Here is a 26,007-nt window from a genome sequence, read left to right as displayed (position 1 = left end):
TCAGAACTTGGTGGCTCTGAAGGCAGGCTCTGGAACATCTGAGGAGAGAGCAAGGAAGTCCACATTGGAGGAGGACTCACCTCTTGGCCAAGACTTGACGCCCCCAGAGCTGGCTCTTACCTGTATCCTCCAGCCTATGTCTATTCCGTCTCAACAGTTTCTCCCTAGAGGTGGTGGGGAACAGATGAGGAGCACGGCTTTTGAGTGCATTAGGCCCCACCCTCCCACTGCCCGTTCACTCCCTGTACCAGGACTTACCTCCTCCTCCTCGCTATGGCAGTTCTCACGTAAATATACACTCTAAGCAGTAAGACGGGGACTAAGAGCATCACAAGCACTCCTGGCAGGATGGCCAGTAAGCTGGATGATTCTGAGTGTAGAAAGGAAATAGCAGTGGGGCTGGGAGTGGGCTCAGTGGGTAGAGTGCTTGCCTTACACGCTCAGAACCCTGGGGCCCATGTAAAAGTCAGATGTGGTGGCTCATGCCTGTCTTCCCAGCAATAGCAAGAGGCCCCCCTTATCCTAGCCCTAGTGGGTGAAGACAAGTGAATTCCTGGACACTGGTTCAGTTTCAGGCCAGTGAGACTCTGTGTGTGTGTGTGTGTGTGTGTGTGTGTGTGTACCTGCGCGTGCGTGGACGCGTGCATGTGTGTGTGCATGCACTCATGGAGGTCAGAGGATAACCTGCAGGATTAGTTCTCTATTACCATCTGAATCCCAGGGATCAAATTCAGGAGGCAAATTGGAGACAGCCACGTTGACTCACTGAGCCCCTGTCTTAACTAAGAGGTGGGAGACATCTCAACAGCCACACCCAGGTTGTCCTCTGGCCTCCTGTGCAGACTGTGCCTGTACATATTCACACCCTCCCCCACGACAGGGGTAGGTGAAAGGGTGGGAGGCTGAGGGAAATGGGAGGGAGCACTGCCTTCAGGTCCTTAGCTGTCAGCCTAAGGCATCTTGGTCTCCTAAATCTCTGGATGTCTAGTTCTTCCTCCAGGAGGCTCAGGGACTCGAAGATCTGAATGCCCTTGTCCAATAGCCCTTATTATCCGCAGTCACAACTCCCTAAGACTGTATGAGGCTATGTGTGTTTGTGTGTGTGTGTGTCTGTGTGTCTGTGTCTGTGTGTACAGGAGCAGATGTCTATTCGTGTGTTTATACACACATGTGGAGGCCAAAAGACACCCCCTGCTGGTATTCTTCAAGCACAATCCTCCTTCCCCAGCACTAGGATTACAAGTGTACACCCAAATTTTCGTGTGGTTCTGGGGATCAAAGTTGGGTCTTTGTTCTTTCAGAACAAGTAACTGTATTACCTCCCCAGTCCCCCGCTTCTTGTTTATTTGCTTGTTTTATTGATTTGTTTGCAGCATGATGTCACGTGGCTCTGGCTGGCCTTGAACTCACTATTTTGCTGAAAATGATCTTGAACTTGTTCTGACCCTATACTCCCACCTCCCTTGTACTAGGATTATTAGCACACACCTGGCTGAACTTCCACCCCGCACCTGTTTGCTTCACTCTGGCTATTCCTGTCCAGGACCTCTCCATCACCTTTTGACTTTCCATATATATTTGTTATTTATTTATAAGAAATATACATATTTTCCATATATAAAAATATATAGCACAATGTAATTTAAAGTATATTAATATACAATGCACCCAAAATATTTATATATAATCATAAACTATATGTGATAAGTAATTATTTTAAATATTCCCTATAGTATATAATACACAATATTGCTTATGCTATATTACTTATTATACTATATATAATAGCTTGTGATAGATTACTAATATTGTATAGTATACCTATCATTGTCACCACATCACATATCTGTATATATAACAGATATTATAATTGTAAAAAAATTTAATCAAAGTTAAATAAATTAAAATTAATTAATATATAAGATACACGAAAATTTTAAAAAAGTAATATATAATAGATACAATGTATATGAAAATTAAAAACAGTAATTCTGTGGCAATGGCCAGTGGGACACAGGCCTGGGATGTGGTTGTTACCTAGCTTTTTTCTGGATGGGATATCCCGAGGTTCTGTGCAGAATTCTCCTCCATAACCCAGGTCACAATGGCAGATGAAGGTGTCCCCTTGCTCCTGACACTGGCCATCATTGTGACAGGGGTTCTGTAGACAAGGGCTATCTGCAAGGGCAGAAGGGTGTGAGGGGATCCCAATAGGATATTCACAGTGTAGGAGATGCCTGGCTGTGGGACAGGCCCCAGGAAGAAAGCAGCAGTCACCAAAGCTGCTCTGGGGGCCACTCAGCAATCTAAGTCTTAACCCTGCTACCCTGGGTTCAGGGAATCTGCTTAGCCTCCCGAACCCCCGCATGTGTGTGTGTGTGTGAAGGTCCAGAGGTCAACTTCAGGTGCCATTCCTCAGCTCTCACCCACTTGCTCGTCTGTCTGTTTGTCTGTTTGTTTGTTTTTCAAGACAAGGTCTCTCTGTAGCTTTAAAGCCTGTCCTAGAACTCACCCTGTAGACCAGGCTGGCCTTGAACTCACAAAGATCTGCCTGCCTCTGCCTCCTGAGTGCTGGGATTGGATTAAAGGCATGCACCACTGTACCTGTCTGGAACCCTATTTTCATTGCTCATAAAGTGGGGTGTTGTGCTTTCCACTAGGTAAGGATCAAAGTCTATCCTGGGGCAGAGCTCTGCACGGCCGGTACTAAACGCCTGCTAAGAGATGGTTCTTTTCAGACTTCCTGACATCAAGCAGGAATCCCACCCGGGCAGGAATCTGACTCAGGGAGGGAGGGTAAGCCTGGTGTTAGAGACCACAAGGACCCAGGCTCACCCCGGAAGCAGCCTCGAGTAAAGTTGGCCACGGTGCAGGCCTCTCCAGCCCTGCAGCCATAGGGCTCACACAGCAGGGTCCCCTGGCTTGCGCAGGTGCAATGCTGGGAGCAGTCATCAGTCACATAGCTGTCACCTAGCTGGAAAAGAGGAAGTGAAGGCAGCAGACATTCTAGACTCATCCTAGATCTCATTCTCCATACCTGGATTCCCAGGCCTCCGCTGCCCAGACCTTGTAATAGAGGCCATTGGTGGTGCAGCCGCACTGTGTCACTGGGAGGCTCTGGGTATCACTGTAGATGTAGCCGGGGATGGTGGCACAGCCTTCCACGCAGGGGCCTTCACAGGCCTTGGGGGTCACAAATTTGGCACAGGACGCTGGGCAGGGCGTCATACAGGGCTGGTACACAGTATTGGCAGGGCATGTCATGGCTGAGGGGATAGAAGCATGGTTAGGAGCTGGCTGGCCTTGGGACTGGTGAGTAAGAAACAGAAAGCAGGGTATACGGTCATTCAACAGAGCACAGGGCTCCCTGGACACAGGGAAGCTAGGGCGAGCAGGCCTGTTCCACCTCAAGTGTTGTCTGGAACATACGATGTTTGATGAAAACAGATGGACAAGGTAGGGTGGGTACAGCAGCACATAATCCCAGCACTCAAGAGCTGATCAGGAAGGGCACCAGGAGCTTGAAGCCAGCTTGGGCTATGGAGTGAGATTTTGACGCAAAAGCCAAGAACAGGAGCTGGAGAAAGAGCTCAGCAGTCAGGAGCTCGATCCTGCAGAGGATGCTGGTTCTGCTCCCAGCGCCCACATGGCAGTTTAGGACCACCTGTAACTCCAGCTCGAGAGGCTCTGACACCCTCCTCCCACCTCAGGGCCTCAGGGTGCACACGGTGCACAGAACGCATGCAGGCAAAGCACTCATACATATAAATCAAATAAAAATCAGTAAAGTTTTAAAATAAATCCACCCCGAAGCATACACGGGATAGCGCGGCGGTTAAAGCGCTTCTGCTCAAGTCAGGTGTGGGGACTTGAGGAAACCTGGGGGTTGATAGGCAGGCAGCACTACCTCATCACCAGGCACTGGATGAGAGAGAGAGAGAGAGAGAGAGAGAGAGAGAGAGAGAGAGAGAGACCCTGTCTTAAAAAACAAGGTGGGGTTAGTGAGATGGTTTAGTGGGTGAAGGCGACCTGACTGGATCCCTTCCCACATGGCGGAAGTTGTCTTCTGTCTTGTGACCTTCACATGTGTGCTGTGGGACATGTGTGCTGTGGGACATGTGCACCCACACATACACACAAAATAAAGAAATGTAACTGTCCCCCACCAAACAAACAAAAGAACAAAGTAAATGGTTCCTATTCTCTGGTCTCCACACATATGTCTGCATGCATCCAAACACACATGGACACACACATATATAAACATACAAAAAATAAAAAAAGAGAAAACACAACAACATAAAAAAATGGGCAGAGAGGAGGAGGGGATTGGACAGCAGAGGAGTGGATGGGAGAGGGGTCAGTCTGGAATCACTTGCTGCCTTGAACTAGGGGTAGAAGAATCAAGGCCGAAAGGCCACGGTGAGGGCGGCGGCAGCAGCAGAGCTGAGCAGACAGCAGAATGGCTGAAGAGTGAGAGCCGGCTGCTGGGCAGAAACAGAGCCTCACCACAGTGCGTCTGGTCCCGCCAGCCAGTCGTGTTGGCACCTGCCTCCTGGCAAATGATTGCGTATCCACTGAGGACCCGGCATCGAAACTCCTCTTCTTCTTTGGTTTTCCAACCAGTGCACACGTCGGACATACAGTGTCTGGGGTAGAAGGGGAGGGGTGGAGTAGGTGTGCTTTAGAGAGGGGGAGCAAGGAGAGCCAGCCTTGTGGAAAAAGGGCCCCGGCGAGGGGCTGGGGGCTGGGGGCTGGGGACATGGCTTAGCTGACCAAGTGCCTGCCTTGCAAGAATAAGAAAGGGCCTGTTTGATTCCCAGTATCCATGCTAAAAACAAGCAGGGTGTGGTGAGGTGCTTGTAATTCCAGTGCTGGTGAAGGGGAAACAGGAGGGTCCCTGAGGCTCACCAGCCAGCTATCTTAGCCTAATCAGTCAGCCTTAGGCTCAAGTTAGAGACTTGTCTCAAAACAATGTGGAAGCTGGGGAGGTGCCACTAGGAAAAAGTACCTGCTGATCAAGTATGAGGAATTGAGTTTGAATCCCACACATGCCTGTAATCCCAGCTTTGTCAGGGATTAAAAACAAAAGGATCAATGTGGTTCACCTCTCTCACAGTCTAGCCAAAAAATACTCAGTGAGCTGCAAGTTGGGTGTGAAACCCTGTCTCAAAGGAATAGGGCAAAGAGAGAAATCAGGACACCGGACTTTAACTCTTGATGACCCAACACTCACAAAAAAGGAAAGAAAGGTGGATGGCCCCTGAAGTCGATCTCTGACCTATGTAAACATACACGGCACATACACTGAACAAACAAGTGTGTGCCCATTCCCCTCGCAAATCCCCCCAAATAGATAATAAGCAAAAGCTGAGGAGGCGGCCAAGTTGGTAGAGTGTTTGCTTAACATGCGTGAAGCCCTGGGTTCCATCCCCTGTACCACAAAAGCAAGGCGTGGTGGCAAATGCCTGTAATCCCAGCACTTGGGAGGTGGAGGCAGAAGGATCAGAAATTCAAGGTCATCCTTAGGCATATATTAGCCTGGGCTACACGAGACCTAAATAAATACAGGATAAAATGGATTAAAAATAAAATAGAGAAGAGGGGCCCAGAACCCCACACAGAAAGTCGGCAGGCTAGAGGGGTAGCGTGGGGATAAAGGATTGCAGAAAAACAGGATGTAGAATGGGGGGAGTCAGTAGGAAATGGGGTCACAAGGGAGAAGAACCAAGTCCACAGAGCTAGAGGGGGTCAGAGAGGAAAACCACAGCAGGAATCTGGAACATTCTTGTGAGTACTGGGCCTGTAACTCACTGCTCGAAGGGCTCTGGGGCTACAATCTGGTGACAGGCAGCAAAGGGACCCTGGGGGTCCACCACCACCCTACAGGCCTGGGTGCTGCTGAGGAGCGCTGTCTGCTCTGGGCTGCACTCTGACGGCAGAGGGTCAGACTCTTCCTCTCCCCCATCTTCTGCTGGTAGGGCCCTGAAGTAGGGATGGCAAGGGGCTGTGTGAGTTTTGGGAGGGAGGTGAACTTGAGGGAAAAAATAAAAACAACAAGTGTGCAGAAAAGTGAAGGAAAGGACAAGGGCACATGGGGATTTCCAATGAGCAGCTGTTCCCACTGGTCACTAAGAGACCGAGTGACAGAAGGTGCGTCCGTGTTGAGGACCAGAGGGTTAAGGCAGTGGAAAAAGAGATTTGCTGGGTAGGAGATACCCAACTCAGAGGGACAGTGCCTGAAGAGAATCCCCCAGTGAGCGGCTGGGGTGTGGCTCAGTGGTAGAGCCCCTGCCTAGAATCCCCCAGTGAGGGGCTGGGCTGTGGCTCAGTGGTAGAGCACCTGGCTTTGATTCTCAGTAAGGGGCAAGGAGTGTGGCTCAGATTATGTGCACAAGTCTACAGGTCCAATCCTCTACAGCTCCAGTGAAAGAGACTCTTAGTCATCTCCCAATCCCCAGCCCTCACCTTGGCAATCGTAAGAGGGCTTTCACCATCTTCACCTCCCAACTGTTGCCAAAGGCATTGATGTTTGAGGTGAGTGTTCCACTGGGCAACATCAAGTCATTGTCTCGGTCCTTATCATAGTTTCCACACAGGCCCCGTATCATCCCACGGTACATGGTAGGCAAGGAGATCACTGCAGGACAAAGTAGTGAGCCAAACTCTGTTCTTCCCTCCACAATCTGAGTCTCCCTTTCAGGCTGGGGGCTCTATTCCCAGGTAAAACACATCTTCCTTTGACCTATCTGAGCTGTGCCTTTCCATCCCAGAAATGGGGTTCCTATTGTTCTGTGGTTATTGGCTTTATTGTTGCTATTTTCATTTTTGAGACAGGGTCTCATATAGCCCAAGCTGGACTCAAACAGGCTGTGTAGCTGAGGCTAGCTTCACACTCCTGACCCTCCCACATCCACCTTCTGACTGCAGAGACTACAGGTGTGCTCCAGCTGTGTAGCTGAGGCTAGCTTCTCCACACCTGCACTGTCAGTTTCTTGGTTAGGGTTTGATTGGGTTCTTTTTTTCTTTTTTCATTTTTCAAGACAGGGTTTCTCTCTGTAACAGCCTTGACTGTCCTGGAACTCACTCTGTAGACCAGGCTGACCTCAAACTCACAGAGATCCACCTGCCTCTGCCTCCTGAGTGTTGGGATTAAAGGTGTGCATCACCACTGCTTTGCTGGGTTTCTTTGGGACAGTATTGCACTATAAGCCCTGAATAGGCTGGAATTCACGATGTAGACCACATTGTCCCCAATCTCACTGGAGATCCTCCTGCCTCTGGCTCCCAAGGGTTGGGATTACGCATTATGCCTGGCTCAGAGACAGGTCCTCTGCGGTCTGAGTCTGTGCCCCAGTTACCTGCATTGTGCTTCCCATCGAAGTCCACCACCATTTCAAAGTCAGTGATGAGAAACAGCCGCTGCGCCCGCAGGAGGACCCACAGGTGGTCATTTGGACCGTAGGGGATTGCCACCTTTTGGTTGTTGACCTTGAAATGGAAGACTGCAGCTGCACAGCGTGCTAAGTGGGCCACACTCACTGCTGCTGTTGTCTGCACCTGGCTTTGCCCAGCCAGTGTCAGAGACGTCCCTTTATACCTCAGTTCCTTCCTTGCAAACACTCAGAAAGAGAGATGGCTCAGTGGGTAGAGGCATTTGCCACTGATCTGGAGGACCTGAGGTTGACTTCCAGGACCCACACGGTGGACTCAGAGAACTGACTCCTCCAAGATGCCTTCTGACCTCCACACATGCACACACACGCACAATAAATAAGAAAGTGTGACAGAGAGATGACCCATAGGTTGACAGTGTCTCCAGAGGACCTGCATTTGGTTCCCAGAATCCTCGTTGGACTGTTCACAACTACCTATAACACTAGATTCAGGGTTCATGACACCTTTTGGCCTCTGTGGGCACTCATACATATGTGGATATACTTACATAGACACACATAAATAAATAAATGATAAATAAATATTTAAAATTGAAATAAGTGTAAAAGAATGCCGCTTTTCTAACCAGCCCCATTACCACATGCACGCCATCCTCCCTTCCGCCCCCTCGCTCCCTTCATCCTCCCAGCCCTACTGCCCTGCGCCACTTTTCTTCCGGGAAGTGGCACCAACTCTGACTTCTAAGAGCAGTCTGCACCCCTGGAAACTCCCTGACAATGGAGCACTCTGGTTTTGCTAACCACAGACGGTCTACAGTGGTCTCCAGGTTCCCTTCAGGTCTGGTCCTGCCCCTTTACTCACCAAAGCCACCAGCCCTTCTTGGAGCTGTATTTTATAGCCATAGACGTTGGTGGTCACTTCATACAAGGTTGGACTCCCTTTGGGGGATATTTTGTTGCGCCCCTCTATGACCAGGTGCTCCATCCCCTCTGGGAGTTTGTCCACTGTCTTTATGAGATAGTAGTTCATCCGACCCAGGAAGCGGTAGGAGAAGCCATCGAAAGTGTGGTAATAGGGGTCCCCAAAGATGGTACATTTTTCCAGTTCTGTCAAGAAATGTGCACACTGGAAAGGACCTCAGCCCAGCTACCGGTCTCCCAGAATCTCTTCCTAACTGTGGTATTTCTGATTATCCTCCCTCTTAGGCCAGGGGCCCTGCCTCTGATTCTTTTAGTCACCAGAGCTCCTCTCCCCTCCCCTCCCCAACAGCTCCCTTACTGTTGGCCGCACAGTTACTGCTGCCATCATCACTGTGCTGGCAGTGGGACCCTGTGGGGCAGATGAAATTCCGGCACTGAACAACTCCGTCCATGCAGGTACAGCTCTGGGTGCAGCCACTGGAGAGCCAGGTCTTGCCTATCTGCAGAAGACATGGGAAGAGAAAGGGAGTGAGGACAGGGGTGGTAATTCTAAAGAGAAAGGCTTAGCTTCCATGAGAATGGTTTGCATTTGACCTCCCTACCTGCAGGTCCCATGTCTATCAAGCCAAAATATTTGAAACAATTGCCTCCAGCTTTTATATGTGCCTGGTCTTACTGTAGCTTGCAAGGCTGTGTTTGGTTGGTGTCCCTGGGAGGTCTGCTCTTTTCTGAACAGAAAAGGAGAAGTGGATCTGGGGAAGAGGGGAGGTGGAGGGAGGGAGGGAAGGAAGGATGCAGTCTGTGCGAGAGAAGAACAAATAAAAAGAAAACATAATAAAATAAAACTACCACATGGTCCAAATATCAAAAAATTGTATCTATGATTGGGGTAGATCTCAGTGGTAGAGCCCCTGCCTAGAATCCCCCAGTGAGGGGCTGCAGTGTGGCTCAGTGGTAGAGCCCCTGCCTAGAATCCCCCAGTGAGGGTCTGGGGTGTGGCTCAGTGGTAGAGCCCCTGCCTAGAATCCCCCAGTGAGGGGCTGGGGTGTGGCTCAGTGGTAGAGCCCCTGCCTAGAATCCCCCAGTGAGGGTCTGGGGTGTGGCTCAGTGGTAGAGCCCCTGCCTAGAATCCTCAAGTGAGGGGCTGGGGCACAGACAGTAGAGCCCCTAGAATCTCCTAGTGAAGGGCTAGAGTATGGGTCAGGGGTAGAGTTAATCACTACCATGAATGAGGCCCTAGGTTCTAGAAAGAAAATCTACTTGTAATTTTATGTCATTATTCCCTAAATAATACAGAAGAACTATTTGTGTAATCCCAGCCTCAGCCTTCAACTTTGGAGGACCCTCCCCTGTGCTCTCTGAACCTTGACCCCCTCCCTGAGAAGGGTCAAGGTAGCCTGCCAAACCTTGACCCTTCCCCAGGAAAGGTCAAGACCATTCTCACAGGCAATTTCAATGGCTCCCCAGAAAATAAACAAGTGGTTTTCCCTTTTGCTCTCTGGTGGGTGATGGTGTTGGCGGCTTCCGGTTCCCCTAAGGGTCACCTGGGAGCACAGGCATCTAATTAAACCTGGATATATTTAATTTGGTCTGATTTAGTTTAATTAGGATTATTGTGTGTTGGCGGAGTGGCTGGGTTAGAAAATATTCCTAACATCTTTGAGGTCCCACCAAGGGGTTGTTTTTCCCGCGGGTCCACAGTCACGTGTTGGAAACGCCCTTACCCTCCTCCGACTCAGCTCTCCGACTCAGCTCTCCGCCAGGCTAAATTTGGCTCCGGGCTAGATAGGCTTCATTGTAGTGAGTATCTTTTTCGTGCCTATACTACTAGGGTTTTGTTTGTGTTTACTTTTCTTGATTTTCGGGCTTTTGTGGAAGATGCGGTCCGCGCCAAAAGCCTCGCCCACGTGGTGAAAGCTGAGACTTTTGCTGAGGTGAATTTTGTTTGTGCAGGGACACCTGACAATTGATTTTCACAGCCCTGTTTGGGCCCAAGAGTTATTTCAGTGGACACACTGTGATAGACTTGAGCCACACAACTGGGCATAGACTTTTAAAATGGTCGCTTGCAATTCAAAGCTAGATCCGTTATTGCCCCTGGAATGTCTCTTAAAAAGTCTTTATAAATCTGTCTGATTCAATCTGTCCCAAGCGGCTAATTTCTCTATACACTAAGATTTGGCCTCAGTACGATCTTGACAATGGGACATGATGGCCACCAGAGAAAAGCCTTGAGTTTACTGTCCTTCAAGACCTAGAAAATTTTTGTTGTTGTGGAGACAAATGGACAGAACTCTCTCGTGTTCACGATTTTTGGGCAATGCATTCTTGCCCCTCCCTCAGTAGCCAGTGTCTTGCAGCACCAGTTTTTGTTGCTAGGTTCACGGTGCCTCCAGATTTCCAGTCATCTTGGAACTGAGATCCCGATAGCTAGGCCTTGACCATGCAGCCAGAGGCACTGGCCCCTCACTTACTCCCTGGAACCCTCACTACTCCCAACCCCCTATAGAGCAACATTCTTCATATTCCTCTCCCTACTCACCCTCACCTACTCCCTCCCTAGCCAAACCTGAAGTTCAAGGTCAACTTTCCCCTTACCCACCTTCTCCCCCCCCTCCACCACATCTTCCTACCCTCAGACCCCCTTTGCACAATGGGTTGACTCCCCCAATCCTCCCTGGTCTCCTTTCATATCAGATCCCACCATAAGCCTGTCCTTCTCTGTCCTCTCTGGAAAGTAGCGGGAGCCAATGGCATTATTAAAGTCCATGTTCCCTTTTCTCTTCCAGATCTTCCTCAGAGAGAAAAGCAGCTGGGTTCCTTTTCTGCTAATCCTTCTGCTTATATGAAAGAGTTTCACTGTCTGTCCCAGGCCTACGATCTAACCTGGCATGACTTCTATGTCATCCAGGCTTCTACTCTCACTCCTGAGGAGCGAAGTAGAATTCAGGCAGTAGCTAGACAGTATGCAGACCAGACTCATCTGTACGGTCCCTGTGGGGGAAGTAGCTGTGCCAGCCACAGAACCACACTGGGACTACCAACCTGGCCAAAGCGGTTGACAGAGGCGGGGCATCATGGTTCATTGCCTCCTTCAGGGTATGGAAATGGTCTCAGAAAAAGTAGTCAATTTTGACAAACTTCAAGAGATCACACAGCTAGCTGACGAAAACCTAGCCATTTTTTAAAATAGGTTACAAGAGAGCATGGTCCAATATACAAGGCTGGATCTAGCCTCCCCTGCAGGAGCCATGGTCCTAGCTACCCATTTAATTTCTCAGTCAGCACCAGATATTAGAGAAAAGTTAAATCCTATACAAGAATTGGTGAAAATGGCCTTTAAAGTTTTTAATGCCCCAGAAGAGAAAGCTGAGTCTTCCTGACAGATGAGGCCATAGCAGCTGCCCTAAGGCCAACAGGACTCCAGGAAGGGGGATATGGGAAGTCAACCACAAGGCTCCATCCCAGCAGAGCTCAGCTTAAGTCAACCTTGCCAGTAAGCTGCTTCAAAGGTGTTCTAGCCGGGCGGTGGTGGCACATGCCTTTAATCCCAGCACTCGGGAGGCAGAGGCAGGTGGATCTCTGTGAGATCGAGACCAGCCTGGTCTACAAGAGCTAGTTCCAGGATAGGAACCAAAAGCTACGGAGAAACCCTGTCTCGAAAATCAAAAAAAAAAAAAGGTGTTCTAAATGGCCATTTGGCACAATATTGCATTGGGCCATGCCCTATCTGCCAGCAACCTGGACACTGGAAATCACAATGCCCCCATGGGGGCTCGTCCTCTATGTCACACCATGGAGGTCCAGCCTCACCAACATCAACAAGTGAGACAGTGCCAGTCTTTTTCCAAAGAGAGCCTAAAATGTTGGTCATAAATATCACCTTAGCTTGCTGTCACCTCTTATACAAGCAGTCTTCACCCCTCCCCAAGAAGGGTCAAGGTAGCCCGCCAATCCTTGACCCCTCTCCAAGAAAGGTCAAGACTACTCCCACAGGCTATTTAGATTGTTCCCCAGAAAATAAACATGAGGTTTTCCCTTTTCCTCTCTGGTGGTCACATTGGCGACTTCCTGTTCCCCTCTGGGCCACCCAGGAGTGCAGGTGTCTAATTAAACCTGGATATCTTTTAATTTGGTCTGATTTGGTTTGATTGGGATTATTTTGCATTGGCAGAGTGGCTTGGTTAGGAAATATTCCCAACAATTTGTATAACTTTACATAGTCTTATTATAATTCATGTAGAATTATTTAAATCAAATAGGAAGATATATCAGTACTATGTATTTTACTTATTACTTGTGTGTGGATGTATGTGTGTGAATGCATGTGTTCATGTGTGTGTGTGTGTGTGCATGCATGTACACATATCTGCATGTGCATGTGTAGAGGAGGGCCAAAGGACAAGCTTTTCCTTAGGAACTGTTCACCTTGTTCTTTGAGGCAGGGTGTCTCATTAAGTCTTGAACTTGCTAAGTAGGCTAGGTTGGCTGGCCAGTGAGCCCCGGAGATCTATCTGCCTATCTCCACCTCTTCAATGCTGGGATTACAAGTAAATAATACTACATCTGACTTTCAAAAAATAGAAAAAAAATACTTATTTTGGGCATTGGATGCCATAGCATATGTGTGTGGGAGGGGTGGCCAGAGGACATTTCTTTCAGTAGCCCATTCTCCTGTGGTTTCTGGGATCAAAGTCAGGTCCCTGGGCTTTGTAGGAGGAAATGGAGCAGCAAAGTTCTTCCTGTTTGGTCACCCTCTACCTTGGTTTCAGCTGCAGGGATTCCCTGACACAGTTCCCAATCTATGAGGGCTGGGAATGTGGCTCGGTTGGTAGAATGCTTGCCTATGATGTACAGAACCCTGGCTTCCACCCCAGGCACCACATAACCCAGGCATGGTGGGGCAGCCTGTCATCCCCGTGAGGACCTGGAGTGCAAGACCATCTTCAGGTATGCAGTGAGTTTGAGACCAGCCTGAGTTACAGGAGTCCTTATCTTTGAAAAATGAAAAAACAAAAATTAAAATTCATTCTAAGGTCTACCAGCTTTCACATTCCAGGGCCAACCATATAAACAGGCGCATCCAAGGCTGAGAAAGGCAGAGGGTGCCTGCCCCCCACTCCCCGCCATCCCAGGATCCACACCAACTCACTGGGATGAGGTCACCCTTGGCATCTTTGCAGCCACATTGGTTTCTGGGTACACACTTGTCCTCACTGAGCAGGTAGCCAGGTCGACAGACACAGCCCTCCTTGCAGGTGGAGGGGTCTTTGGGGCTGACGCCCTCACAGTGGCCATTTGGGTTGGAGCAGGAAGGCAGACAGGAGGGAAGGCAACCGGTGTAGAGGCTGTTGGCTGGGCACTTCAGAGCTGTGGGGTGGAAGAAGAATGGGGCTCAGGCCATGCCTCGGATTTCTCCAGCCACGAGCTGGTTCTGTCCTTCCCTTCCCATGTGCTCCCTTACTATCGGAGACACAGTTACTGCTGCCGTCTTGATATTGTTGGCAGTGGGTCCCTGAGGGGCACTGGAAGTTCTGGCATTGAAAGAGTCCTTCCTTGCACGCACAAATCCGGGTACAGTCAGTAGAGATCCATGTCTGGCCGGTCTGCAGAAGTAACCAGAAGGGAAAGAAAGAGAGAACACAGGGCTTAGTTTTCTGTCCAAGGGTCTTACATTTGCCCTATGCATCTGCAGGTTCCATATCCACTGAGTCAACCAACTACAGATGACAAAAAAATTCTTTTTAAATTGCCACTGGGATTGTGGGCATAACTGAGCCTGACTAGAACACTCAGTGAGGGATGGGAACATGGCTCAGGGGGTGTGACCCAGTAGTAGTTAGAGTACTGGCCCAGAATTCTTAGTGAAATGTTGGCGGTACCCAGTGGCAGGTATAGTGCTTGTTTAGAATCCCCCAGTGAGTGTTAGAGGTATGGTCCAGCAGAGGAACATCTGTCTAGAATCCTCCATTGAACACTAGGACATGTGGTTCTAGTGGCAGAGCAGTCCCCTGGCACGTGCCAAGACTCTAAAACCTTCAAACCCCGGAGCTAACCATATAAGTAAAAGTATCCAGAGAGACAGAGAAAGAAGCTCTAATCCTAACCTTAAAAATCTAGGTGTGCGTGTGTGTGCGTGCGTGTATGAGAGTATGGGATACATCCATGTTGAGGTGTCACCTCTTATATCATAAGAAAACTGGGGTCTCAGACAGCTGTACCCAGCTTCCATGGGTAGTGGGAACTCAACTCAGGTCCTCACATTTACAGAGCAACTCACGGAGCCAACTCCCATTCCCTCATGGCAGTCTCCAGGCCTGCTTACCTGGATGAGGTTGCCCCGGGCGTCCTTGCAGCCACAGTGAATTCTGAGCACACACTTGTCGTCATGCAGCACGTAGCCGGATCGACAGACACAGCCCTCCTTGCAGGTGGAGGGGACCCTGGGGCTGGAGCCCTGGCAGAGGCCCTCTGGATCCAAGCAGGTAGGTAGACAGGATGGGAGGCAGCTGGTGTAGAAGCTGCGGGCCGGACATTTCAGAGCTTTGTGGCGGAAAGGGAGTGGCATTAGTGCAGAGAACCAGAGGAGCCCAAGGAAGCAGAGGCCACGTTAAACAGGGTGGGCAGAACAACTAAGAAACTTGAGGGCTTCCTCTGCCCCTTTTGTTATTCATCCAGCAAAGATTTACCGAGTATGGACTGTGTGTCCCCAGAGAACTACCTTCCTTCTTGTCCTCTCTCTGACCCTTCCCCCATCCTTACCGCTGGTGACACAGCTTCTGCTGCCATCTTTATTGTACTCGCAATGGGACCCTGTTGGACATTTGAAGTTATGACACTGGACAGTCCCTCCTCTGCAGGTACAGCTCTGGGTACATCCACCAGTGATCCACGTCTTGTTTTCCTGTAGAAGCCACAAGAGGACAAAGTCCCCAGTGAACAGCAGAGGGTGTAGCTCAGTGCAAGGGGACAGAGCAGCAGTAGGGCACTGGTCCAGCATATGCCAAGAACTGACTACCCTTCAACTCCAGGGCAAGCCATAGAGATAGGAGCGTCCCGTGACAAGACAGATAAAAGGGGAAAATGGCTCCCAAGACCACTTTCAGAAATGTGTTTGTGTGCGCACGCACATTTGTGTTCACGCATGTGTGGGTGCGCATGTACTCCTGAAGGGCAGAAGACATTCTCAGGTGTTGGTCTTTCATTCTACTTTGCACCAGAACAGGTTCTCTCTCTCTCTCTTTCTCCCCGTCTCTCCCTCCCTCTCTCTTTCTCTCTCCCATTTTGGTTTGGATGATGCTCACTACTATGTACACCAGACTGTCTAGCCTGCACCTTTCTGAGGGTTGTCCTGTTTGTACCTTCCATATTTCGGCAGGAGCTCTGGGATTACAAACCACTGTGCCCAGTTTAAATGGATTATGGGGACTTGAACCGAAGTTTTCACCCCCCCCCCCACTAATCCCATTTTTCACGCTCACTCACTGGAATGAGAGTGCCCTGGACATCTTTGCAGCCACACTGGATTCTGGGCACACACTCGTCATTATTCAGCACGTAGCCAGGTTGACAGAGGCAGCCTGTATTGCAGACGGCAGGGACTTTGGTGCTGGTGCCCTCGCAGTGCCCATCGGGATTCAAGCAGGAGGGTAAACAGGAAGGAAGGCAGTTGGTGAAGTGGCTGTGGGCTGGGCATTGAAAGGCTGTCGGATGGAAGTGGCGTGGTGTTAGTGGAGAGGGCCTGAGAATGATGGTGGGAGCAGAGGCTTCAGAAACCAGGCTAGGAGGAATGACCAACAGAGTTTGTTTGTGGGTTTCCCCTCCCTTCATTATTCATTCATTCAGCAAACGCATAGTGAGCACGGACTGTGCTGATTCCTGAGAGTGGCCCTCCAAAGTCAACATGGGGGCTGAACCACTGGGAGACACACTGAGCAGAGGCCCTGCTGTGGGTTCCCAGACCCCTCCCCTCTGTGGTAGCTCCTACCTCCCATCTCTAAGGCCCAGGAGACTAGGTTCCTCTTGCCCTGCTTCTGATTCCTCCAGTAAAGAGTATACCCTCACCACCTTTCCCAGCAGCTCCCTTACTGTTGGAGGCACAGTTACTGCTGCCATCATCACTATGCTGGCAGTGGGTCTCCGAGGGGCAGCTGAACTTTTGGCACTGGATGGCCCCATTGATGCAGGCACAGCTCTGGGTGCAGCCACTGGAGATCCAGGTCTTGCCTGCCTGCAGAAGCCAGGGAAGAGAAAGGAAGCGAGGAGAGGATGATTCTAAGGAACCAAGCTTAATCTGCAAGTTCCACACCTACTGAGTCAACTACTAGAGTGAGAAAAACTGCATCTGGACTTACGGGTAGAGTGGCTCAGTGGTAGAGTCCCTGCCTAGAATCCCCCAGTGAGGGGCTGGGGTGTGGCTCAGTGGTAGAGCCCCTGCCTAGAATCCCCCAGTGAGGGGCTGGGGTGTGGCTCAGTGGTGGAGCCCCTGCCTAGAATCCCCAGTGAGGGGCCGGGGTGTGGCTCAGTGGTGGAGCCCCTGCCTAGAATCCCCCAGTGAGGGGCTGGGGTGTGACTCAGTGGTAGAGCCCCTGCCTACAATCCCCCAGTGAGGGGCCGGGGTGTGGCTCAGTGGTAGAGCATCTGCCTAGAATCCCCCAGTGAGGGACTGGGATGTGGCTCAGTGGTAGAGCATCTGCCTAGAATCCCCCAGTGAGGGGCTGGGATGTGGCTCAGTGGTAGAGCTCCTGCCTAGAACCCCTCAAAGAAGGGCTAGCTAAGGTGCTCAGAGAACATTTGTCTAGCATTTTCTATTCCCTGACTGATCTTCACAAACCAGGGCCAGCCATACAGACAGATTTATCCAACATGGAGAGAAATAGACAAAAGGAAAAGGTCATCAACAATCTAACTTTTTTTTCAGGGTGAGGGTAGGTAATCTTAGTGCTTGTGTGAATGTTCTTGCGTGAGAGAGCAGGTGTGCATACATGTGGAGGCAGGAGGACAAGCTCAGGTGCTGGGTATGACTTTCTACCTTGTAATGAGACATGCCTTCCCCCTTGTTGTCATTTACCTCTGGATACAGAAGAATAACTGGCCCCCAAATTTGAAAGGATTCTGCTGTGTCCCTCCCATTGCTCAGTGCAGCCCTAGGAGTATAGACACAGGCTATCGCATTCAGTTTACATGAATAATGAAGATTAGAACTCAGACCCTCAGCTGGGCGTGGGGGCACACATATTTAACCCCAGCACTCAGGAGGCAGAGGCAGGTGGATCTCTGTGAGTTCGAGGCCAGCCTGGTCTACAGAGAGAGTTCCAGGACAGTCAGGGCTACACAGAGAAGCCTGTCTTGGAAAACAACAAGAACAACAAAAAGAACTCAGATCCTCTTCACATTTTCAGCTTCAACCTCCCCCCACCCAACTTCAGAGGCCCACTCACCAAGATGAGGTTACCCTGGGCATCTTTGCAGCTGCACTGAGCTCTGGGAATACACTTGTCACTGCTCAGTATGTAGCCAGATTGACAGATACAGCCCTCCTTGCAAGTGGGGGAGGCTCTGGGGCTGGTGTCCTTGCAGAGGCCATCGGGGTCCAAGCAAGAAGGCAGACAGGAGGGAAGGCAGCTGGTATAGCGACTGTGAGCTGGGCACTGTCCAGCTATGGAGTGGAGGGAGAACAAGGTTAGTGGAGAGGATGGGGTGGGCTAGGAAGCAGGGACTAGAGAAACAAGGACGGGCAGAGTGGCTAACAGAACTCATTCATTGTTATTCATTCAGCAGAGCATGGACTCTGTGCCAAGCCCTGAGGAAAGAAAATAAGAATGGTTTTCCGCAACTCAGTATGGGAAACTATTAAGAGATTAGCACTGGGAAGGGACCATTCAGTAAACATTTACTGACGTGGGCTACGTGGTAATCCCTAAGAGAAGAAAGTAAGAAAAGGCAGATCTCCCAGGGTAACACGGGACACTAATTCTGATGGTTAGTTTTAACTATCAATTTGACACAATGTAGAATCATCTAGGAAGAGTTGTAATAAGTCTTGTCCAGATCAGACTGGAACCGTCTGGACTACATTAATTGATATAGGAAATTCAGCCCACTGTGGATAGTAGAATTTCCTGGGTTTGGCCCTGGGCTGTATAGAGTAGAGAAAGCTAGCTAAATGCGAGTGAGCGGGCATGCATGCACTGCCCTTTGTCTGTGTGCCTGTGATTAACTCTCTAAGTCCCCACAGTGATGGGCTGGAACTGTGAACCAAAAGAAGCCCTTTGTCCCCAAGCTGCTTTTTGTCACAGCACATGGTATCCCAGCAACAGAAATGAACCGTGACATGACCACGGAGAGACTGACACTGAGAAGGACACAGCCTAGCCACAGTCTCCAGAATCCCTTCCCACCATGTTATTCCTCCAGCTCCTCAACTCCCGAGCCCAGGGAGGGGCCTGGGCGCTTTCTTGCCCTGCCTCTGCTTCCTCCAGGCATGAGGACAGTCTCTTCATCTCCCTTCGAGGTTCCTTACTGATTTCAGCACAACTGCTGCTGTTATTCTCGATGTCCTGGCACTGAGTTCCTGAGGGGCACTGGAAGCCCCGGCACTGAATAAGTCCTCCCATGCAGGTACATCTCTGGGAACAGCCTGCAGCAATCCAGGTCTTTCCTGCCTACAGAAGTCACAGGAGGATGCAGGAAGTAAGGACAAAGGGGCCAGCTGTAAGGAGACAGGCTTAGCCTGCTGTCTGTAGGGCTTATATTTGCCCTCCTTACCTGCAGGCTATTAAGTCAGCTAAGTACAGAACCAGGGGAAAATTGTATCTGGAGCTGCCTGGTGGGAGAGGGCCTATGTAGACTCCACTAGGAAGAAGGTGGGAACAGGTCTTAGCCACAGATTATCTGTCTGGAATCCCCCAGTGAGGGGCTGGAATATGGCTCAATGGAAGAGCACGCTCCTATGTTCCGGGATCTGAACATCTCTGGGGCCAGTGATATAGTCATGTACATCCCAGGCACACAGAACAGGGGAAGAAGGAAGACCCCAGTCCCAGACTCTAAGCTCACTCACCGGGATGAGAGCACCTTGGGAGTCTTTGCAGTCACACTCAATTCTGGGTACACACTTGTCCCTGTTGAACACAAAGCCGGACTGACAGAGGCAGCCTTCCTTGCAGGTGGAGGGGTCTTTGAGGCTGGTGACCTCACAGTGTTCGTTCAGGTTGGAGCAGGATGGGATGCAGGAAGGAAGGCAGCTGGTGTGGTAGCTGCGGTCTGGGCACTGCAGAGCTACGGGGTGGAAGGATATGAAGTCAGTGTACGGGGCTGCAGAGAGCCTAGGAAGTAGGGACTAAAGAAACTACGCGGGACAGGGCAAGAAGAGCTTGTGATTTTTCCTCTTTGTTTATCCATACAGCACACCCTTAGTGAGCATAAACTGTGCCAAGTCCTGAGAGAAGAAAGTAAGAAGAGTGGGTCTCCCAAGTCAGTGTGGGAGCCAAATGACTAGCAGACGAAAGCTGAGAGGAGACCCTGCTGTGGGTCCCCAGAAACCTCCCCACTGTGGTACTCAGTATCCTGATCTCTCAGGCCCAGGAGACAGCTCCTTCTTGTTCTATTTCTGATCCACCAGCCACAAACACACCCTCTCCATTTTCCTTATCAGCTTTGGCACAATTATGACTGCCATCATCATTGTCCTTGCAGTGAGTCCCAGTGGGACACTGGAAATTCCAGCAACGTATGTCTCCTGCCATGCAGGTACAGTTCTGGGTACAGTCTTTGGAGAGCCAGGTCTTGTCTGCCTGCAGAGATCATGGAGAGAAAAAAGAAGTAGACATCTAGAGATGGTAGTTCTAGGGAGACAACTTTGTGCCCTGTCTGAAGGGCTCACATTTGTCCTCCCTGTCCACAGGTTTCATTCTATAGAAACAACCAATCGCAGGTGGAAAATACTGGAAAAACTATTTACAACAGGGAATTTTGGTATATCTCAGTGGGATTGTGCCTATGTAGAATCTCCAGATGACGGATAGGTATGTGGCTCAGTGGTAGAGCCCCTGCCTAGAACCCCCCAGTGAGGGGCTGGGGTGTGGCTCAGTGGTAGAGCCCCTGCCTAGAATCCACCAGTGAGGGGCTGGGGTGTGGCTCAGTGGTAGAGCCCCTGCCTAGAATCCACCAGTGAGGGGCTGGGGTGTGGCTCAGTGGTAGAGCCCCTGCCTAGAATCCCCCAGTGAGGGGCTGGGGTGTGGCTCAGTGGTAGAGCCCCTGCCTAGAATCCCCCAGTGAGGGGCTGGGGTGTGGCTCAGTGGTAGAACTGTGGCTAAGAAATTTCCTGTAGGGGTCTGGGAGCATATCTCAGTTATAGAGCAAGGCTTTTCAGTATTTGCCTTGAATCCCCAAGTGATGAACATGTAAGGGGATGTGTGGTTAAATGATAGAACACATACATAGCATGTGCCATACACAACCAAGTTTCACACTGCAGGATTAGCCATAAATACAGGAGAACCCCAGATGGACAAAAGCAAAGGGAAAGAGAAATGGCTACCAATCTCACGCTGAAAAAAATTTTACATTTATATTTTTCTTTGTGTGTGCACACACATGTACATACATGGTCATCAGAAGGCAGCTTGCTAGAGTCATTTCTCTCCTTCCACCACATAGGTTCAAGAAATTGACTTGGCCTATAGGCAAGTGCCTTTATCTCTGGAGCCAAGTTCCAGGTACACTACTTTTTTTTAAAATTACTTTTATTGCCGGGCGATGGTGGCGCACGCCTTTAATCCCAGCACTCGGGAGGCAGAGGTAGGCGGATCTCTGTGAGTTCGAGACCAGCCTGGTCTACAGAGCTAGTTCCAGGACAGGCTCCAAAACCACAGAGAAACCCTGTCTCGAAAAACCAAAAAAAAAAAAAAAAAAAAAAAAAAAAAAAAAAAAATTACTTTTATTTTATGTGCTTTTGCCACCAGTGTCAAGTCCCCTGGAACTGGAGCTGTCATGTGGGTGCTGGGAATTGAACCCAGGTCCTCTGGAAGAGCAGTGAGTGCTCTTATAACCTCTGAGCCATCTCTCCAGCCCCTACTTTTTAAAAAACTAATCTTTGTGTTTCTCTATTTAACGATGGCACACGTATGTGTGGAGGTCAGAGGACAAATCTTGGATGTTGGTATCATCTTTCATCCCATATTCAGATATCAGACAACACAGATTAGCAAGCCCTTAAATTTTGGGGATTCTCCTATCCCTACCTCCCATCTCACATAAAACCCTGAGATGACATAAAGGCCTCTGGCAATCAGTTCGCCGGGCTGTAGAGATTCTAATCATGTCCTTACTGAGCCATCTGCCCAGGTCCACCAGGCTTACACTTGGCACAGACTCACCGGGATGAGAACACCCTGGGCATCTCTACAGCTGCACTGAATTCTGAGTATACATTTGTCGTTATGCAGCACAAAGCCAGATCTACAGACGCAGCCCTCTTTACAGGTGGAGGGGGCTTTTGGGATGGTGTCCCCACAGAGGCCCTCTGGGTCTGAGCAGGAAGGTGGACAGGAGGGAAGGCAGTTGGTGTAGCGGCTGTGGGCGGGGCACTTCACATCTATGAAGGAGAGAGAGTAGTGTTAGCAGATGGGGACAGAGGGGCCCAAAGATACAGAGGCTGCAGAAACTGAGCTAGGATAAATGACCAAATGACCAACACAATTTGTGCTGTCTGCTTTTTTTTTTTTTTGGTTTGGTTTTTTTTTTTTCCTTTGCAATTCACCCAGCAACCACTTGCTGATCATGCGCTGGGTGCCAGCCCTGAGGAGAGAACAAATGAATATATCTCCCAAGTCAGTGGGAACCTAGTACTAAAGAGACTAGCACTAAAAAGGGATGCAATTCAGAGTGGGGCCCCCAAATTCCTCTGTATTGTGCTAGTTCTCATGACCAGCCTCTGAAGCCAGAGACTACCTATGCTCCTTGCCCTGTCTCTGATCCCTGCAGCCACAAGCACACCCTCCTTACCATCCCCATTGCCCTCTTACTGATGATTTTGGTGCAGTTAATGTTGCCATCTGGGCCATTCTGGCACTGAGTCCCTGGGGGGCAGTTGAAGCTGCGACATTGGACAACCCCTCCCATGCAGGTACAGCTCTGGGTGCAGCCACTAGAGACCCAGGTCTTGCCTGCCTGCAGAAGCCATGGGAAGAGAAAGGGAGTGAGGACAGAGAGGCTGTTCCAGGGACACAACCTCACCTCCTGTCTGAAGAGCTTCAATCCGCCCTCCCTATCCATCCATCTATTGAGTCAACCAGCCGTAGGTAGAATATATTTGAACAGAGAAATATATGGGGAAGGAGGATTAGCAGTTTATTGGTAGATCACGGTCCTAAATCCTCAGTAGGGACCTCTAAGGATACTAGCTCAGTCACACAACTCACCAGCCTAGAATTCCCTCAGTGAGGGGCTGGGGTGTGGCTCAGCAGGTATAACTACTGTCTAGAGTTTATAATGAGGGTTTGGAGGTGGGGTTCAGTGGTAGAATCTTCCACTGATGCACTGGAGATGTAGTTTAGGGTTCGAGCACTTGCCTAGCCTGTGCCAGAACCTGACCATCCTTCAAACTCAAGGGCCAGACATACAGACAGGAGCATTCCAGAAGGAATTAGAAAAAAAAAAAGTTTTATATGGCTCCAGAGATGGTTTAGCTGTTAAGAGCACTCGCTGCCTTGTGGAGGACCTGGGTTTAATTCCCAGTACCCACAAGGCTGCTCACAACTTCTGTAACTCTAGTTCCAGGGAATCTGATGCCTTCTTTTGGCTTCTGTGGATACCAGGTTCCCAAATGATATACATGAATACATGCAGTCACCCACACACATAAAATATGAATAAATCTCTTTAAAGATTGTACAGTGTGTGTGTGTTCACATGTGTGTGTTCACGTGTGTGTGTTCACGTGTGTGAGTGCTGGCCCACATGCCAAAGCAGTTCTGGGGGTTCTCCTTTCTCGGCCCACCATGTTTTGGTAGAGTAATGGGATTCCAGACACAGGTAACTGCCCATCTCTAGTGAATTGTGGAGATTGAAACTCAGATCCTCACACTTGCACAAGAGAACAACTGACCCACTGAGCTAGCACTCCCAATCTTCTCCACACCCACTCACCGGAATGAGGTCACCCCGGGCGTCTCTGCAGTCACAGTGCATCTGGAGCACACACTTGTTGTTATTCAGTACATAGCCTGGCTGGCAGACGCAGCCCTCTTTGCAGGTGGAGAGGACTTTGGGGCTGGTGCCCTCACAGTGGCCATCCAGATCAGTACAGGAAGGTGGACATGGGGGAAGGCAGTTTGTGTAGTGGCTGTGGGCAGGACATTTCAGAGCTATGGGGTGGAGGGAGATTGGGGTTATTGGATGGGGCCTAAGGAAGCAGATAAATGGCCCACAGAGCTTCAGGATTTTTTCCTATTGTTATTAATTTTGAAAATATTTACTGAACATGGGGTGTGTGTCAAGTCCTTAAAAAAAGTAAGAATGGCTCTCCCAACTAAATGGGCAAGACTAACCATTGAGAAAGCAGCAATGAGAAGGGTCTCAGCAGAGTCAAAGGTCCACAGACTCTCTTCCAACCTCTGAGGCCCACGGGCTAAGCTCCTTCTTGCCCTGCCTCTCATCCCTCCAGTCATGAGCACACCCTCCCCACCTTCCCCCATGACCCTCTTACTGATTTTGACACAGTTATAGCTGCCATTATTGCTGTCCTTGCAGTCAGTCCCCAGGGGGCACTGGAAAGTCCTGCACTGGACAGTCCCTCCCATGCAGTTGCAGCTCTCTGTACAGTCTTTGTTGAGCCAGGTCTTGCCTGCCTGCAGAAGCCATGAGAAGAAAACTGAAGAAGAGGACAGCTCTAAGGAGACAGCTTCTTTATGTAGGTTTAGGTATGTGGGTTTGTTCTCACTGCATCTACTGAGTCAGCAAACTACGGGTGGAAAATCTTTGAAAAAAATAATTGCATTAGGGGATGTGGGTGTACCTTAGAGGCACAGCACCTGCCTGGAGTCCGGTAGTTAGAGCTGGAGGTATGGTCAGTTATGGACAGCCTGCCTAGAGTTCTCAGTGACAGGCCATGAGCAGCCCTCACACTCTAGAGTCAGTTCTGAAGACAGGCACATCCATGTGGTGGCACACACATTCACTCCTAGCACTCAGGAGACAGAGTAAGCGCATCTCTGTGAGTTCAAGACCTGCTTGGTCTGTCTAAATAGTAAATTACAGGACAGTCAGGACTACAGAGAGAGACCTTGTCTTAAAAAACAAAAACAAAACAAATAAAAATATAGGCACATCCCAGGTTAACAAAAGCAGAGGGAAGAAGCACATTCCACTTTTATTTTAAATCTCTGTGTGCATGTTTTCATGTATGTTCATGTGTGTTGGAGTGTTTGTGCAGATATGTGTGAAAGTCAGAATATAGCCTGGAATATTGGTCCTCACCCTCTATCTTGTGTTGTGAGGCTGTCTCTGGGCAATCACAAGACTAGCTAGCCTACACGTTTCCAGTAGAAGCTAGGAGCTACCACATCCAGCTTACATAGGTTCTGGAGATTCAAACTCAGGCCCTCACACTTGTAAGGCAAACATTTTACCCAGTGAGCCATTTCCTTGGCCACCCCACCAATCCCTTTCTTTCCACATCTACTCACAGGAATGAGGTCACCCTGGGCATTTCTGCAGCCACACTGAATTCGGAGCACACACTTGTCATTATTCAGTAAGTAGCCAGGCTCGCACACACAGCCTTCCTTACAGGTTGCGGGGACTTTGGAGCTGGATTCCTCACAGTGGCCATCCATAATTGAACAGGAAGGTGGACAGGAGGGAAGGCAGCTGGTGAAATGACTGTGGGCGGGGCATTGTAGAGCTTTGGGGCAGAGAGAGTGGAGTCAATGAGGGACCCAAGTGAGCACAGGTTATAGGAAGCAAGTCTGGTCAAGTGAGCAATGCTCTTTGGGCCTTAGTTTGCTTTTGTTTTATTCATTTAGTAAACATTTACTGAGCATGGCCCTGTGACAAGTCCTGAGAGAAGAAAGGAAGAAGACGAGTCCCAAGTCGGTGTGGGAGATCACCCACTGAGAGACTGACACTGAGAGGGGACTCAGCTGCGGGTCCCAGAACCCACCCCCACTACTGTAACTTTTATACCCAGCCTCTAGGCTCAGAGGAAGAAGCTCCTGTCTTGCCAATCAGGAGCACGCCCCCTCCACCTCCCCTGTGGGGCTCCCCCATGGCTCCCTTACGTATTTCAGCACAGTTACTGCTGCCATCATTGCTGCCCTTGCAGTGAGTCCCTTGGGGACACTGGAAATTCCTGCACTGGATGGCGCCTTCCACACAGGTGCAGCTTTGGGTACAGCCTGCAGAGATCCAGGTCTTGCCTGCCTGCAGAAGTCATAAGAAATGAAAGGAAGTAAAGTCTGAGGGTGGCTTTTTATTTATTTATGTTTGTGTGTGTGCACACATGTGAGCACATGAGTATGATAGCCCATGGAGGCCAGAAGACACATCAGTCCCTTGAGGCATTTGTTATAGGCATTATAGGCATTTGTGAGTAGCTGGGATCAAAACTCCAATCCTCTTGATAGAGGAGCAAGTGCTCTTAACCAAGGAGCCATCTCTCTGGCACCTAGTTCTCAGGAGACAACCT

At 49.8% G+C, this 26,007-nt stretch overlaps 1 protein-coding gene across 1 annotated transcript in view; it reads right to left on the bottom strand.

Moving 5' to 3' along the window:
* Zan (zonadhesin) overlaps positions 1-26,007 on the bottom strand; it is an 84,341-nt gene continuing 58,334 nt past the window's right edge. Inside the window, 28 exon segments of the mRNA XM_041648071.1 lie at positions 1-38; positions 121-164; positions 259-370; positions 2,038-2,178; positions 2,836-2,974; positions 3,067-3,266; positions 4,510-4,649; positions 5,815-5,985; positions 6,469-6,640; positions 7,362-7,491; positions 8,260-8,504; positions 8,677-8,818; positions 13,471-13,688; positions 13,783-13,924; positions 14,644-14,861; positions 15,081-15,222; positions 15,804-16,021; positions 16,407-16,548; positions 17,759-17,976; positions 18,841-18,982; positions 19,381-19,598; positions 19,984-20,113; positions 21,698-21,915; positions 22,346-22,490; positions 23,469-23,686; positions 23,971-24,169; positions 25,007-25,224; positions 25,601-25,742. Coding sequence (XP_041504005.1) covers positions 1-38; positions 121-164; positions 259-370; positions 2,038-2,178; positions 2,836-2,974; positions 3,067-3,266; positions 4,510-4,649; positions 5,815-5,985; positions 6,469-6,640; positions 7,362-7,491; positions 8,260-8,504; positions 8,677-8,818; positions 13,471-13,688; positions 13,783-13,924; positions 14,644-14,861; positions 15,081-15,222; positions 15,804-16,021; positions 16,407-16,548; positions 17,759-17,976; positions 18,841-18,982; positions 19,381-19,598; positions 19,984-20,113; positions 21,698-21,915; positions 22,346-22,490; positions 23,469-23,686; positions 23,971-24,169; positions 25,007-25,224; positions 25,601-25,742 — 4,602 coding nt within the window.

Source organism: Microtus oregoni, unplaced genomic scaffold (assembly GCF_018167655.1).
Source record: "Microtus oregoni isolate MIOR12 unplaced genomic scaffold, Mior012 000003F_ref0000135, whole genome shotgun sequence".
Taxonomy (NCBI): Eukaryota; Metazoa; Chordata; class Mammalia; order Rodentia; family Cricetidae; genus Microtus; species Microtus oregoni.
This window is presented reverse-complemented; position numbering and strand designations above follow the sequence as displayed.